This window comes from Zalophus californianus, chromosome 4 (assembly GCF_009762305.2).
Source record: "Zalophus californianus isolate mZalCal1 chromosome 4, mZalCal1.pri.v2, whole genome shotgun sequence".
Lineage (NCBI taxonomy): Eukaryota > Metazoa > Chordata > Mammalia > Carnivora > Otariidae > Zalophus > Zalophus californianus.
Window position 1 is genome coordinate 84,734,411 of NC_045598.1, and position 15,794 is coordinate 84,750,204.

General features: G+C 36.9%; 1 protein-coding gene across 12 annotated transcripts in view; it reads left to right on the forward strand.

Moving 5' to 3' along the window:
* The window catches only part of CDC14A (cell division cycle 14A), a 187,344-nt gene that overhangs the window by 143,919 nt on the left and 27,631 nt on the right, over positions 1-15,794 (forward strand). For all 12 annotated transcript variants that reach the window (XR_003523313.1, XM_027613260.1, XM_027613272.1 and 9 more), the window contains one exon: positions 7,185-7,344. Coding sequence is in view for 11 of the 12 variants with exons in the window: in XM_027613260.1 (XP_027469061.1) it covers positions 7,185-7,344 (160 nt within the window). In the remaining variant the exon portion in view is untranslated. The remainder of the gene's footprint in view (positions 1-7,184; positions 7,345-15,794) is intronic.

Genomic DNA, 15,794 nt, shown 5'->3' on the forward strand with positions numbered 1-15,794 from the left:
GTGTATATATTTTTTCAAATTAGTGTTTTCATTTCATGCAGAAGTGGAATTGCTGGATCATATGGTAACCCTATTTAAAATTCTTTGAGGAACTTCCATACTGTTTCCCATAATGGCTGCACCAATTTACATGCCAAACAACAGTGCACAAAGGTTTCCTTTTCTCCACAATCTCTCCAACACTTGCTATTTCTTGTTTGTTTGTTTGTTTGTTTTGATAATAGCTGTTCTGGCAGGTGTAAAATGAAATCTCATTGTCGTTTTGATTTATATTTCCCTGATAATCAGTGATGGTGAGCACCTTTTCATGTACTTGTTGCTATCTGTATGTCTTTAGGAAAATGTCTATTCAGATCCTCTGCCCATTTTTTAATCTGATTGTTTTTTTGCTATTGAGTTATGTGAGTTCTTTATATATTATGAATATTAATCCCTTTCAGCTGTATGATTTGTAAATATTTTCTCCCATTTGGTAGGCTGCCTTTTCATTTTGTTGAAGGTTTACTTTGCTTTGCAGAAGCTTTTTAGTTTGATATAGTCCCACTTGTTTATTTTTGTTTTTGTTGCCTTTGCTTTTGATGTCAGAGCCAAAAACTCATTGCCACAGCTGATATCAAGGAGCTTATTACCCATGTTTCCTTCTGAGGGTTTTATGGTTGTAGGTCTGATGTTCAGTTCTTTAATTCATTTTGAGTTAACTTTTGTGTATGGTGTAAGATAGTGGTCCAGTTACATTCTTTTGTATATGGCTGCCCAGTGTTCCCCAAACCATTTATTGAAGAGACTGTCCTTTCCCCATTGTGTATTTTCGGCTCCTTTGTTATAAATTATTTTATTTTATATGTGTGGGTTTATTTCTGGGCTCTCTATTTTGTTTCACTGATCTATGTCTGCTTTTATGACCTTACCATACTGTTTTGATCATTTTAGCTTTGTTATATAGTTTGAAATCAGGAAGTGTGATGCCTCCAGATTTGTTCTTTCTCAGGACTGTTTTGGCTACTTGGGGTCTTTTGTGGGTTCCATACAAATTTTAGGATTGTTTGTTTTGTTTCTGTGAAAGATGTCATTGGAATCTTGATAGGGATTGCACTGAGTGTGTAGATTGCTTTGGGTGGTATCAACATTTCAGTATTAACTCTTCCAACCCATGAGCATGGAAGTTCTTTTTACTTTTAAGTTTCCTCTTGACACAGAACTCACATAAAGCCTAAATCTGGACCCTGTCTTTGTAAAGTAGAGCTTCCATTTTGAGTAAAGTCATCTTTAAGGGAGCAACAATTTTGTGGTTGGATTCTCTTTTTATTCCCAAATTCCTAAATCAAAAATTCCCCCTTTCTGCTTTATTATTATAGATATTTTCATCAATTTCAAGTCAGTTGGATATTTGTCAACATCTAATTTAGTTGTAAGCCTTCAGTTATCTGTAGTACTTCTTAAATACTAAAGTGTGTAAGAATCACTTTGGGGATCTTATTAAATGCAGTTTCTGGTTCACTAGGTCTAGGGTGGGACTTGAGATTCTGCATTTCTAATAAGCTCCCAGGTGATATGATGCTGCTGGTCCCCCAACCACATTGTATAACAAGGGTCCATGGGTCATTCTTACCCTGTAAATGTCACTTATGCTACATTCAATTTGGTACTTACAGCATTTGGTAGGTTTCACAATTGGAATGAGCAACATCAGAAATTAGTAGTTAAACCATTGCTTTTTATTTTAGGAGATTACCAAAAATAAGATGAAGAAAAACTGTTAAGGAATATGGAAGAATTCTTGAAAATGTATAACAATAATGGCTGAGTTTTTTTTTTTAAGATTTTATTTATTTGACAGAGAGAGAGAGAGCAAGAACAGGAACACAAGCAGGGGGAGTGGGAGAGGGAGAAGCAAGCTTCCTGCGGAGCAGGGAACCCAATGTGGGGCTTGATCCCAGGACCCTGGGATCATGACCTGAGCCAAAGGCAGCTGCCTAACGACTGAGCCACCCAGGCACCCCGATGGCTTGAGTTTTTAATTATAATTGATTCCTACTATTTTTTGTATTTTTTTTTTAGATACAGGTAGTATAGTTCAAGGAATATGTATTAGCATTTTTTATAATCTATTTTAAAGATTTAAGAATTTATCTTTCTTAAAATACAGAAATTAAAACCTGAACTACTATAAACCAGAATTTAAAATAACCATAGACAATATCGTGGTTTACTTATAAGAATAACAAGTGCATTGCATAGGTTCGAGCTTACACTATTTGACAGTCACATTTTTTGCAGTAACACTCATTTATAAACCTCTGAATTGCTCTTCATTATTTACTATTCCATCATTTTATTCATTTATTGACTGTCAGTTGTATCGAATCTATTGGCTAAGCAAAAATGAAATCCTAATGTGGGTTCCAATATTAAGGATATGGTATATATAAGAATTGTGGGCAATGGTGACACTAGAAATTTGCCCTGAAATACTCATGTCAGTTACTAAAGATAGGAGATTGAACGGTTTTTGTTTCATTTCTAGTGTGAAAGGGTTAGAGGTGGAAAAAGAATGTCTTGTAAGCAATAATGCATCAGGTTTAGTTGTAAAGTTTATATTTTGGCATGATACCACTGAACCAGCTTCTGACTGTTTAGGTCTATACCTAAACTAGAACTAGTTTTGAGAATTCTCTAACTCATTTTTTCTCTTCCAGCTACATTTTCTTGTGTGTCTCAGAATCAAGAACCTTCCCTTCTGCCCTCAAGTTCTCTGTCTAAACATCTTCCTAGTAAATCTTCCATTTGTACCAAAGTATGAGTAGAACTCCTTGAATACCTGTCTCCTTTCCACCTCCTGAACCTTGGTTACTGCTTTCTGGTCTATCTTCCTTTGATACCAAGTTAGGCCACTTTATTAGTCCAGTTCTTTCGACTGGGAACTATCTCTGTTTCCATAATAGCATGGGGCAGTAGGGTAGGAGGCATGCAAGGCAGGCTGGTGCCCCAGTCACAGCTAAAGTAGGCCTACCTCCAGCTAGAACACGGGCTGGGTTTCTATATAGAATCACCAAATGGTGGCTTTGGATGGACACTGAGGTCAGGGTACTGGACAAATAAGCATCCAGGATGGAAGAAGTGATGAAGATGAAGACAGAGAGTTAAGGTGGTGGGGAGATAAGCCTATCTCCCCACCACCTTGAGTTTGGACTCAAGGATGTGAGGAAGAAGAGGTCAGCTACAAACAGAAGAAGCTGCACGTTACTGTCATTGTATTCTGAATCCAAAACCAGAAACACCGGTAACAATGCAACTAAGTGGGGGGAGGGGCAGAGAGAGAAGGAGAAAGAATCTCAAGCTGATTTCCTCCCCTCCCCCCAGCTGAGCAAGGAGCCTGTCATGGGGCTCCGTCTCATGACCCCAAGATCATGACCTGAGCCGAAATCAAGAGTAAGATGCTTAACTGCCTGAGCCTGGCCTGAGCCACCCAGGCGCCCCTCAAAGCAGATTTTTAAAAAGACTTGTGAAGGCTGTGGCTTGACTTATAATGAAGCCAAGTTAATTATTTTCTTATGTCTCAGGCCTGACTAACCCAGGGCCAGGACTCGGCCAAAAACACTTGACCCCCAACACTGGCTACCTCTCTCAAAAGGCTCTGTTTAAATCAAGGCGGATCTCTTCCTGTTATTTCAAAGCACATGTTCTTTTGGCAGAGGGTTAGTAATCTCATGCTGTTTTAGAAAATCCACGACGTTACTGGAGGATTTACTCTGAGCTAGTGTGTGAGCTTCATGAGATTTGATTTTTAAATGCTAAATACTTAAAAATGCACGTTTTACTTCTTCTGTCTGAGATGAGGCTTTTAAGGAGTAATAGACCCCACAATAAAAGCCAGCGAGGTTCCTGTTGTCAATAAAAAAGGGATTTGCGTGAAGTGCTGCTTTTTCTTAAGAAGCACTTGTGTAGAGCATCACTTAGCAACACACAAATCAGCTTTGACACCTTATTCATCTTTAATATTCAGGTTCAAATCAAGTCTTTCCAGTGATGGGACAGATGGAGTCTTTGAAACCAAGCAAGTGAAAGGTGTCACTTCGTAATTTCCATCTTTAGGTTGGCAGCCCCATCAGAGTTTTCATTTTATAACATTTTGGAATCGGAATCTTTTTTCCATTCTCAGATCTAAATTCCTTAGCATGTCGTGTAGGGTCCATCATGGACTGGTTGCTACTTCTGTCGTAATCTCTGCTGCAGCCAAATCAAACAGCCCAGTTTCCCAAACGTGCTGGGTTCTTTGATGGCACTATTCCTTCAAGCCCATGTTGTTTCTTTGCCTTGGGAAAACTCTTTGCTGGCTAAGTTCTGCTAATCTTTCTAGATAATTTTGAATTCTCAGGGACCTTGTCTCTGATTCTTTCAGGTTGAATTAAGGGCAGATCTTGGTCATAGGGCGTTAATACTGGATTTTAGTTGTTTGCTTTTCTTATATGTAACTGGGAACTTTTGAGGGACAGGAATTCTGTCTTTTATCTGTATAGCCCTATCCTTTCTGTATGTTTCATTTATCTGAATTTCTTATTATCTGTGGCAGAAGTGAGTCTTCTCTCTCTCCCTGTGAAATAGTCGTTCTTTATTACTGAATTTTTGACCAGAGGCTCAAGGTAGTCATTTATGAATTTAACAGTTATCTTTGGAATTGTTCATACTGTGTCAAGGACTATGCTGTTTGTTTATTACTATTTTGGAAGGATATAAGAGTCAACCATCAGAGAAAGAGTTATACTAGGTGTACCATTAAGTGGAAAAAATCTGGAGGAATAAAAAAATTAAAGCAAGGATTTCTGAAAATGCAAGGTAGCAGGGAGGCTATACCATGGTTTTATGAAGGTTTTCACAAAGGAAGCAAAATTTAAGAGTTTCTTTATGAATACATATTTTTTTGGTTGGTATAGAAAAATTGAAAGTGACTCAGTGATTAGGGTAACCCCATCGATTTATATATCTTAAGCTCAGCAAATATACCTCAGTGATTTGCTTCCAGAAAGTACCTTCTGCCATAATAGAAGGCAGATACTGCCACACTCCCTAGTGAACTGGTGTGTGTAGATTTCTGGAGTCTTTACTTTATTCATATCTTTAAAATTTCACTGTTTTTTGTTTTAAAATTTAATCCGTTTAAAAACATGCTGGAAATTTCTTAAAATAATTTAAATGAACTCCAATTTTAGAACAACGCTAGAAGTGTTAAGTTAGTCTTATATGTGGACAACATATTTTATATCTAGAGCCTCTATACTGTATCTCTTGAAATAGGATCTAAAGGTATTCCTTTTTCCTTTTGTTTTATTTGGAAAATACTGAAAAGTGAGCAAAAATTAAAAGAAAAAAAACCTCTTATTTGAAAGTGGAGTAGGATATTATATTTAAAAAAAAAAAGAAAGCCTCCCAACCATCTAGTCCCATCCCAAATGGTAATCTTTCATAAATTGACTTCTTTCTAAAGGTATTTATAAATACTGTTGTTAAAACAATGTAGTGATATGCTGTCTGCTATCTTTTATAAAAGCAACTTTAAAGCTTCCTTTCCATACTAAAACTAGCTTTGTTCTGCTCTGATCTATCACTATTTTTTTTTTTTTTACAAAAGCACATGAGGCACATTGTTTTAAAAAAGTCAAACAGCTAGACATGTAATAGAAAGTGAAAGTTTCCTTTTGTTGTTGGGAGTAACTGGTCAATATGTTGCTATATGTTCTAGATAACTGAACTTCTGGTTAAATTATAACTTCTTTTTATACAAAAAATGGGATCGTGTTTTCCACTTTGTCACTTATATTTTTCATTCATGAACACTTTATTTCATAGCTGCTCTTCTTTATTACTACATGGAGGTCCATCCCAAGCTTTTTACTGGCTGTATAATATTTCACAGAATGGATCTACTGTTAATAAGCTGGTTGTCCATTAGGTATCTCCAGTTGTTTTTTTATTACAAATAATGCTGAAATAAGCATTTTTGTATCTTGTATACAAGTATATATCTATAGGGTGATACCCAGGTAGATACACTTGGTTGGAGACATTGCACATGTAAAATTTTGCTGTATAATTTAAAAGTTAATCTTTTCTTCAAGACTTTCAACAGTATTTAATCATAAACAAAAGTTCTGATTTGAGAGTAAACTCTTTTAAAAAGGAAAGGTGGATTCCTTTCTTGAGGGTCTAATGAGACAGTACAGTTCAGGGAGGATTTTTTGTCATTTTTTTTCTCATGTTTTAGCCTGAATTTTATTTGGAAACTTTGAGAGAAAATACCCCTTGGTCTTTCTATTGCCTCAGAAAATAAATCTATGTTCTTATTGGTAGCATCTCCTTGATAATGCTGTTATTTCCCTGGATGTTGATATTCCTTATGATGAGCCACAATTTTAGCTTAATTCTATTCTGTCCAGTATGACATAGAATAGAATGAAAACTATTTGATGGGTAATCTATCTTAAAAGAAATGCAGGATAAAAATTTTAAACCCAGACTGTCATTTTGTTTACATATCTTAAGTTCTTTTCCTGTAACCTTGAAAACAGTTAAAATTGTGCCTTATTGAATAAAAGAAAACTTACAGATGAAGCACATTTTCTGGTTCTTAAAGGATAATCTAATTGAGGCTCTATACACCTTGCTTTTAGGTGGTAAGAGTAGGTTTCTAAAGTTGTGTGTTTTTTCATGCTGCCACACACAATTATGGATTTAGTAGTCTTTTAGGTACTCTCTCTGTTGATTCAAGTTTCTTCACCTACATCTTTGAGTCCAGTTCACTCCAGCTGTCTTTATAGACGTATCAAATTGCTATTTGAGAAATACCTTAAGATTTCAAATTCATATGTAAAAGACAAATGGGCTCACAGTCTTTTTTGTGCTGTTGTTGTAAGCATCTAAGAACCTCAATAAGCAACTCATGTATAGTTGTATAAACATATATTGGAAGATAGGTATTTGTGTTTCACATAGAACTTTAATATAATTTATCTAATTTAATTCATATAACTTAAACTTTAAGAAAATGACTTTTAAAAACAATTCTCAGATTTCATAGTCTTTCTGACTTGTAAAGGTTTATCTGCTAATCTCTTTATAAGATATTATATTTCCAAGGAGATGATAGTAATTTATTTTACAGATTATTTTGTTTTCTCTCCTTTTTACAGGAAACAGCCATCGTTATGGGTCCAAGGAGACATTTTCCGATCCAAGCTGAAAAATAGACCATCCAGTGAAGGAAGTATTAATAAAATTCTTTCTAGCTTGGATGATATGTCTATTGGTGCAAACTTATCTAAAATACAAAACGTGGAAAGATTTGGAGAGGTGAGTTTTCCTCAGGAAGATTTTCATGTCTCCTTAGGACTAATGTTCTGCATTTCTTTGTTTCCCAGCTGAACATTTATAACACAGCAATATCTCTTTTCTGAGATGCTGAAAGTACCAGTATTTTTAGGTGTAGAATCATCCACCTGTAAAACAAGAATCCATAGCAAAGAAAGAAATTATCCTTAAAAAAAAAAAGCTGTAATTTAAAGAGCACAATTATAAAGGAGGCCACTCTGGTTTGGAGAACATGTACAAAAAGGAAATAGAGCAAATTTTCTATTTGAAGATGAAAGTGGCTATAAAGAAGAAAGAATTAATGTGACAATTGAAGAAACAGTACATGCCACAAGTGGTTTTTTGGAAGTCTCAAATTCATATTGATTTCTAAAGTCCAGAGTTGAAAACATAATTAGGGACAACTTTTTTTTTTTTTTTTAATTGAGGTTCTGTTCTAAACAAACCACTTTAAACGGCTGACATCTATGGTCTCATTTAGTCTTTACAACTAGCTGGTGATAGGTAATATCAGCAATATTATGTAGGCAATATGATCTCTACTTTATAGTAAGGAAATTGAATGTCAGGGAAGTTCTAATCTTGGTGATTCCAATCCACATCCATCTGATTCTGAATCTGTGTTTTTTCTGTTATACCGTGCTAACCTAAAAATGGAAGTGACTTACAACAGGTAGGATCATGGGCATTTTTGGAGCTGGAAGCAAGCTTGAAATCATTTGTTCTCCTTCCCCTCTCATGCGGATCAGAAGCCGGAGGCCCCACTGAATCCCATGACTTGCTAAAGGTCATGGCGTTGTTTAGTAGTGGGACTACCTTGAGACTGGGAGTCTCCCTCCTGGTTTAGCTCTTTCTACCGCAGTATGCCTGAGGTGAAACTAAGCACTTGGTTTGTAGTTTTATTTTTATATCCCTGAAGTAGCAAAAGGAGCTGTTAAAAATATTTAAGCAGTGGGGAGCCCGGGTGGCTCAGTCAGTTAAGCGTCTGACTCTTGGTTTCAGCTCAGGTCATGATCTAGGGGTCGTGGGTTGGAGCCCCATGTCAGGCTCCCTGCTCAGTGGGGATTCTGCTTGAAATTCTCTTCCTCTCCCCCAACTCAAATAAATAAATAAATCTTAAAAAAATATTTAGGTAGAAAGTGTGGATTTGCATTCTATTAGGCGGTGACCCGTTGGACCTGGACAAGGGTCTTGAGCAAAATACTGTGGTTCAAGTTTGGCCCTCGGGGAACCCAAAATGGAACAAGTGGCATGCCAAACAGGTTTCGTTCACCAAGAAAGATAACTAGAGTGCTTGGCAATAGGGAGAGTGGGTTTTCTTCAAGGACGGAGGATGAAGACTGCCGTAAGAACCAGTTTTTCAACCCTGTGGTCTCTACTCCAGGACAGCCTCTGAAGAAGTGGCTAAGTTTACTTTTGTGAATCATCTGTCCTGACAAAATGTAAATCTTAGCCAAGGTCATGTTGATGTTCAGAGCCTTTGTTGACTTTTTCTTGTCTCTGTGTTGTAGTCTGGCCTATTCAAAGCAAACAAAAGAATCTGAACTGACATTTTAATGTGATAATATAGCTAAGCAAGAGTACTTTTCTTGCTCTGGTCAGCATTTCCTTCTCACATTTTGTTCAAGTAAACAGTGCTTTGAATTATGACCTCTGAAAAGATACACATACAATTTATCCATCTCTCTGGAAAACATATTTATCTTATAGAAATATAATGTTTTCTATATCATAATCCATATTAAACGAGTATCTGGTAGTTAGAACATTTTGTTCTCATACTTTTTTAGATCTCAATTTGTTGAACTTAAGACTAATTAACATTTATTTATCACTGAAGAATGAAATATGAAATTTAAAATAAGTAAGTTTTAAATACGAGCATGTATTCAGATATTGGGCTATTTCTCTTCCTCTTTCTTATTCCCTGCACCACCAAATTAATTACTTTAGCTCTAGCCATTCAGAGGTGGTATGATTTTTGAAATTAGAGCACAGAAAGGCAAGAATTCAGAAATAACACAGAACGATGGTGTGGTTAAGACTTCAGACAGTGACACATATATAGGTTTTGGACTACTTTATAGTTAGGTGATGCATTGCGTTAATAACACTTTTAGGCCCTTTTCTTGCTATGCTTATCTGGTGCTGGCTCCAGAACGTTTCATGAATATGGGGAATTAGTTTACTCAAAAGTGAATGTAATAGAGGTAGTGATATCTTTGTCGTTCTTGTTAATTCTAAGTGGGAAAATAGGTTGAGAATGCTGCAAGGATTTTAGTATGTTTCAAGTTCCATACCAGTGTTCAGGATAGAAACCCATGGAAGTTCTGGGTTTATTAGTTTGTACATAAAGAAAGTGCAAAAAGGCGCTATTCTTCTAGAGGTTGCCTTTTTTTTTTTCTTTTTAGAAGTAATGTCAGATTGAAAATGAGATACTAAATTATTTTTCTGATTTCTAGGCCTACAGGGATTTTCCTGGGGTTGGTTATTCGGAAGCTCTATAATTACTTGATTGGGAAGGTTTGAATATATAGTCTTTCAGTGCCCAGGAGGTAGGTGAAGAGGCAAAAAGGATTAACCAGAGGATTCAGGCCACATTAATGGACTAGGCTGCAGCTGTAATGAATACTCTTCGCCTACCTAGAGTTATGAAAAATCTTTTATAAATAGAGGCTTCATCTTGACTGAAGCTGGTCTTCAGTGCTAGGCTAGGTGCTATGAAATATACCCGGCCCATCCTGTGGGTCTAGCTTAGGCTCGCTGCTTTGTGCTCCTGCCTTGCACTATAGTTTTCCTCCATTGTCCTTAACACCTTCTTCCCTGCCCGGCAATACATGCTGTGAAGATAGAGACTTCTATCAGCCCTCGTCAGGAGCCTATTCCTAGCCCACAGGGTCTTCATAAATGTTGCTTGAAAGAATGGAGAAGGCTTACGGTTTCATAGAAAACAAACAAGAAAACAGACATGAAATTGGTAATAATCCAAGCTATCCAAGGGTAGTCTGTGCTCAAATACAAACTAGTACCAGCAATAAGTGCTCGCTCACTCAGACATGCCAGGGCCTAAGGGTCCATCATGCACTGGGGTTATAAAAAATGGCTTTAAGAAGATGGAATTTAAAATTAACACTTTATTTAAGGGGCCGATGCTTAAGGAGTTAAGTGAGGAGCTTAGAATGTAACAACAACCTAAATAGCATCTACTAGGTGCCAGGCACTGTTCTAGGTGCTTTACAAGGATTAACTTTTTTTTTTTAAAGATTTTATTCATTCATTTGAGAGAGAGAAAGCATGGGGGGGGTGGGAGCAGCAGAGGGAGATGAAGAAGCAGACTCCCCGATGAGCAGGGAGCCGGATGCGGGGCTCGATCCCAGGACCCCGAGATTATGACCTGAGCCAAAGGCAGACGCTTAACCAACTGAGCCACCCAGGTGCCCTTACATGGATTAACTCTTAATTCTTATAACAGCTGTATGAAATAGGCACTGTTACTGGGCCCTTTTTAACAGATGACATAACTGAGATAGAGAAAGTTAAACTGTCTGCCCAAGATCACAAAGTATGCAGTGGTGCTGGCAGTTAGACGCAGGTGCTCTGGCTTCAGAGTCTCCTCTCAGCCACCCACTTTGAGGCCTCGCTCCATACCCTGCTGTCTCTCCATGAGGTCCTAAGTGTGGCTTTAGTAAGTTTGAACATAACCTTAGCCAGCCTGTCCCAATAAATTTCTCCTGGAACTGTGATTGTTGTTAACTTTTCCTTCTCCAGGGTGATAATCCAATATTAGCACACTTATCGATCAGATGCTCTTGACTTAGAGATATTAATTAGGTACAGGTGCTGCTGCTATTCAGCCAAGTTCACATAAATTGACAGGTAAGTAAGAATGTAGTGTTTTAATTAATTAATTAATTAATTAATTTTTAAGGATTTTATTTTTAAGCAATCTCTACACCCAACATGGGGTTCAAACCCATAACCCAGAGATCAAGAGTCACATGCTCCACCCACTGAGCCAGCCAGGTGCCCCAAGAATGTACTACTTTCCCCCCCCCCCTCTAGAACCCTCAGTTTGTTTTTCAGAGTCCATCGTCTCTCATGGTTCGTCTCCCCCTCCGATAAGAATGTACTGTTTTAATTACATCATGGAGATACTGTGATTTATAAAATCCTTTGCTCTTTTACATCAAACGCCCATATACAGGGTGCATCTTAGAAAAAAATCCATGATGTAAGAAATTAACTCTCTAAGACCCTACTTTCAAGCACTGTTCTTTCTACTCTTGGGACCACTATGGCATTCCATTTCCAATCTGAATGCCACTGGGATCCTGGAGAGGCTCTAGGACAGGAGAGTGATAATACAACACAGAGCCAGGGTTTGGGGAGACTGCTCTGGCTGTGAGGGAAAGGGGTGCTGGGGTCTGTGTTTGGCCAGGGGTGAGAGGCCAGGAAGTTGGTGCTGGGGGAGTGGTCCCAGGTGATAAAGGTCTCAACCGGTGGCAGTGAGGAAGGAGAGAAGACGGACTCGGGGACCCAGATAAATCCAAACTTTTTATGATCAGAAGCAACTCGTTATGAAGAAGACATCTTTGCCTTTCCCCAGCTTTTATACCTCACAGTTTCAGCATCTGAGAGCTGAAAGAATTTTGGAGATGACCCAGCCACCTTTCCTAGCCAAATCACTTAAACCTGCTAAAAATCCATTATCATCTTTCTCTTCCAATCCTTTCACTTCTATTTTTACTCATTTCTATTTCAAACTCTCTTTTTATGTCATTTTTCTATTATAACTCTTCCATCTTTTTTCCCTAGTGTGCTATATTTTATCTAATAGATTTTTTTCTTAATGGCACACACTGCAGCCTCCCCAGTAGCTCACTCTGTCACCATTTGATTAATGCGTTGGTCAGTAATTACTCTATCCAACTGAAACCCATGAGTGCCTTTTATTTTCATTTTCATCTTATCTATATTTAGAGAACAACTGATGGCATAAAATAAATCTTTCTACTTTGCAACTATTATTTGTTCTTTAGCTAGACCATCATCTGTAAATAAGTACATCTTTTGAAATGGTCCCTCTTTATGTATTTTAGTTTGCTCTCATTTTCCTGCCTTTATGTAGGGCAGGCTGGTATCCAAAAGAAATATCTGGTGCTCAGACCCTCCAGAGAGCAGTAGAGCAATGGGGAGTCTGACAACAGACCCTTCTCTTTGGGGGGCAAAAATATGAGGGTATTCCGTGGACTAGCCTTTCTCACTTTGTTTCACCAGCAACCATGTGACTTTATTTCTTTTCAGCAGATTCTAGGGGATCTAAGCAGCTCAGGGCCAGAGAGGGTCTGCACTGGGACTTCTGTGGGGAGAGGGGCCGGAGGCCAAGGCACAAGGGAGGCCTAGGCTAGGTTCCCTGCATTCATCAGTTGTGACTATCCATTAGTTCTTATAAGGAATTAATTTGGTAGAAAGAATGAGCACCTGTTGAGAAAAGTCTTCAAACTGCCCAAGGTCCACCAATTCTTGGGATTGATTCATACCCTCATAATAAAAGGAACTGTGTTTTCTAATGTGTTTTTCCCTCACAGATGTTTGTGTTCTAGGTGCCCTGATAAATACAGAGCTTAGTTCTATTCATGTCTGTGTGTCATACTCAGGATTCCAAAAGGCCAGAGTCCTCTTTCTTAACAGCTTTCTAGTTTCTTAACTCTGTAATTTAGTTTAAATGTATTTTGAATAACATTGCATGACTTTTTGTCAAGATTTTGAAGGCTACTAATCCCTTACTGAGAATTTTATGGCTTATATGTTCTGTGCCTCTTAGTCCTAAAAATGTCTGAAGCTTCATACAAAAGCCACAGAAATAAATTAAGGGTTGATACATCAAGATAAAAAATAACGTGATTTATATTTTAGCAGATTTCTTTGGGCCTGTATTGCATGTCTGAATCTTTTCCCCATCCACTTCCCTCCCCAGGTCCTAACTTAAGTGTTCTTTCATACCCTAATCCAGTCTGTCACCTGTCACCAGACCACTGCAGGAGCCACTAAACTGTGTCCCCCTCCTCCCTGCCCCACAGACTTCACCTTCTCGTGTTCATTCTCCCCACAGTCATCATGTAGGAGGAAATGTTTGCAACATATTCAAATTAGGTTTTTTTTTTTTTAATTGTAAAGAACGCTTAAAAATCAATGTGAAAATGCTGCATGCACAAATAAAACAAAACGGGAATCCTCATGGCTGGTAAACATAAAAAACATTCTACTTCCCTAGAAATGAAAGAAACACAAATTTAAATGAGAAGATGCTATTTCTGCCTCTCAAGTTGTGTGAGATTAAAGAATGTATGCAGTATTAGCAAGGATTTGGGAAATAAAAACTCCTAAAGATTGCCAGTTGGAGTTTAAAATGGAGGGCAATTTGATAATGCCTGGTGGAAGACTTTACAATGCGTTTAGAGATTCCACTTCTATGAATCTGTCTTAAGACAATAATAGGACGGTGTTTAAAAGCCGTATGTATAGAGGAGGATGTTTGTTGGAGCTGTTTATAGTGATGAAATACAGAAAACAGCCTGAACCAGGGGACAATAAATAAAATTTGGTATATCTAGACAATGGAATTTTATGGAACCACAAAGAATAATAATGTAGAGGTTTTGGGGGTTTTGATTTTTTAAATTTATCCTGAAATACTTCCAACAATATATTTTTCAGGTGAAAAAGTAAGTTACAGAGCAGCATATATGTACCTCAACCTCTTTTTGTCAGGAAGAAGTATGTTGGGGGATGGTATGTATAGCACAGGGAAAAATCTGGAAGACTATATGCCAGTGCTAATGGGTTTTGCTTTTGATGGTAAATATGTAGGTGGTTTTAATATTTTTTTCACTCTTATCTGTATTTTGTCATTACATACAAACAAGTATCATGGGGAAAAATATATATATATAAAATAAATAATATGTTTTTATATATTATATATTTTATATATACTTATGTATATTATATATAATAAATGCATTTATTATATATAATATATTTTATATATATTTATAACATAAATATATATTTATATATATAATATGTATATAAAAATATATCTATTTATAGATATTTTTTTTTCTTTAGAAAAGACATGGCTTCCTTCTGCAGATGTTGAGAGCTGAGACTTAATAAGTAATGTTTTCTTTTTCTTTGAGAGCTAGGGTATTTAAGTAAATTCCTTAAGAGAAGGAGCTTAAGTAGAAAATATATTGAATCTGGGTAGTTAGGTGCATGGCTCTCTGTTCCAGTGTTTTTGTTGTTTTCTACATTTGAAATGCATTACATTTAAAGATTTCACTTTTAAGATACATAATAAAGTGGGAGAGAAAATACTTGTGACATAACTATAATGTAAAACATTAGCAATTTTTTTTAATTGTGTATCTTGTTAAATTAGTATTTAGTTTTCAAGTAATATATGACCACACTTTTAGAAATGTCAGAAAGTACTGAATTCTGATAAAAAATATCAGTCCCCTATCCCACCTTTCTGTACTCCAAGACCAACTCCCAAACAGGGGAGCCTCTAAGCAAATTATATCAGCATTTTCACTACCATATTTCTACACATCAGTGTTTTGCTTATAATGCTATTTAAAACAGTTTATTGATTTTGGACATTTTTTGATTGCCTCCTGGTTGTGGTAGATAGGATTTTAGCTCTCCAGCCCCCTCCCCCAGATGTTACTCCTACTCCCCCATGCTTCCCCATATGGCTACATCATAATTTTTCGTTAAACCCAAAAATTACGATGTAAGGACTGTTCACTCTTGAGCATGGTAGTCTACTCTGTTTCCTTTGTTGAATCTCTCTTTGTTTTTCCCAGAGTTAATTACCTATTTTTCTGGTGTTTTATATTTCTTTCTTTATTTTTTTTATTGAAGTACAGTTGACACAATGTTATATGAGTTCAGGTGTGAGTTAATTGCCTTTTTATTTGCATAGTTTTCTGTGTACTTGGGAAAAAATAAGGCTACTCCCTCCTCCCCGCAATTATGCCAAGCAATTTAAAATTTTTTCAAAATCTTAACACAGCAAAAAAATTTTACCAAGTTCATTCTTTTCCCAAAGAGTCGTCTCCTTTCCACTGTGGACTGGTTGTTCTCTAGCCTTACTGTATAGTTCTGACCCAAGGCCTTCTTTTCACCCTCTTCAGTTGGAGTCCTAATTTTCCTGGATTTCCTCTAGTCTTCTTAACTTTTCCCTGACGTACATCCTGTAATAGTTTTCTCAGAGAGATTGTGTGGGAGGTGAATTTTTTTATCTTTGTTTTACCTTTACGTTTGACTGTTGGGTTGCATTTTGGAATTCCAGGTTGAGGCTCACTTTTCCTTAGAATTTTGAAGGTGTTTCAGAGCTGGAAACACAAAGATCCTCCTGGTTA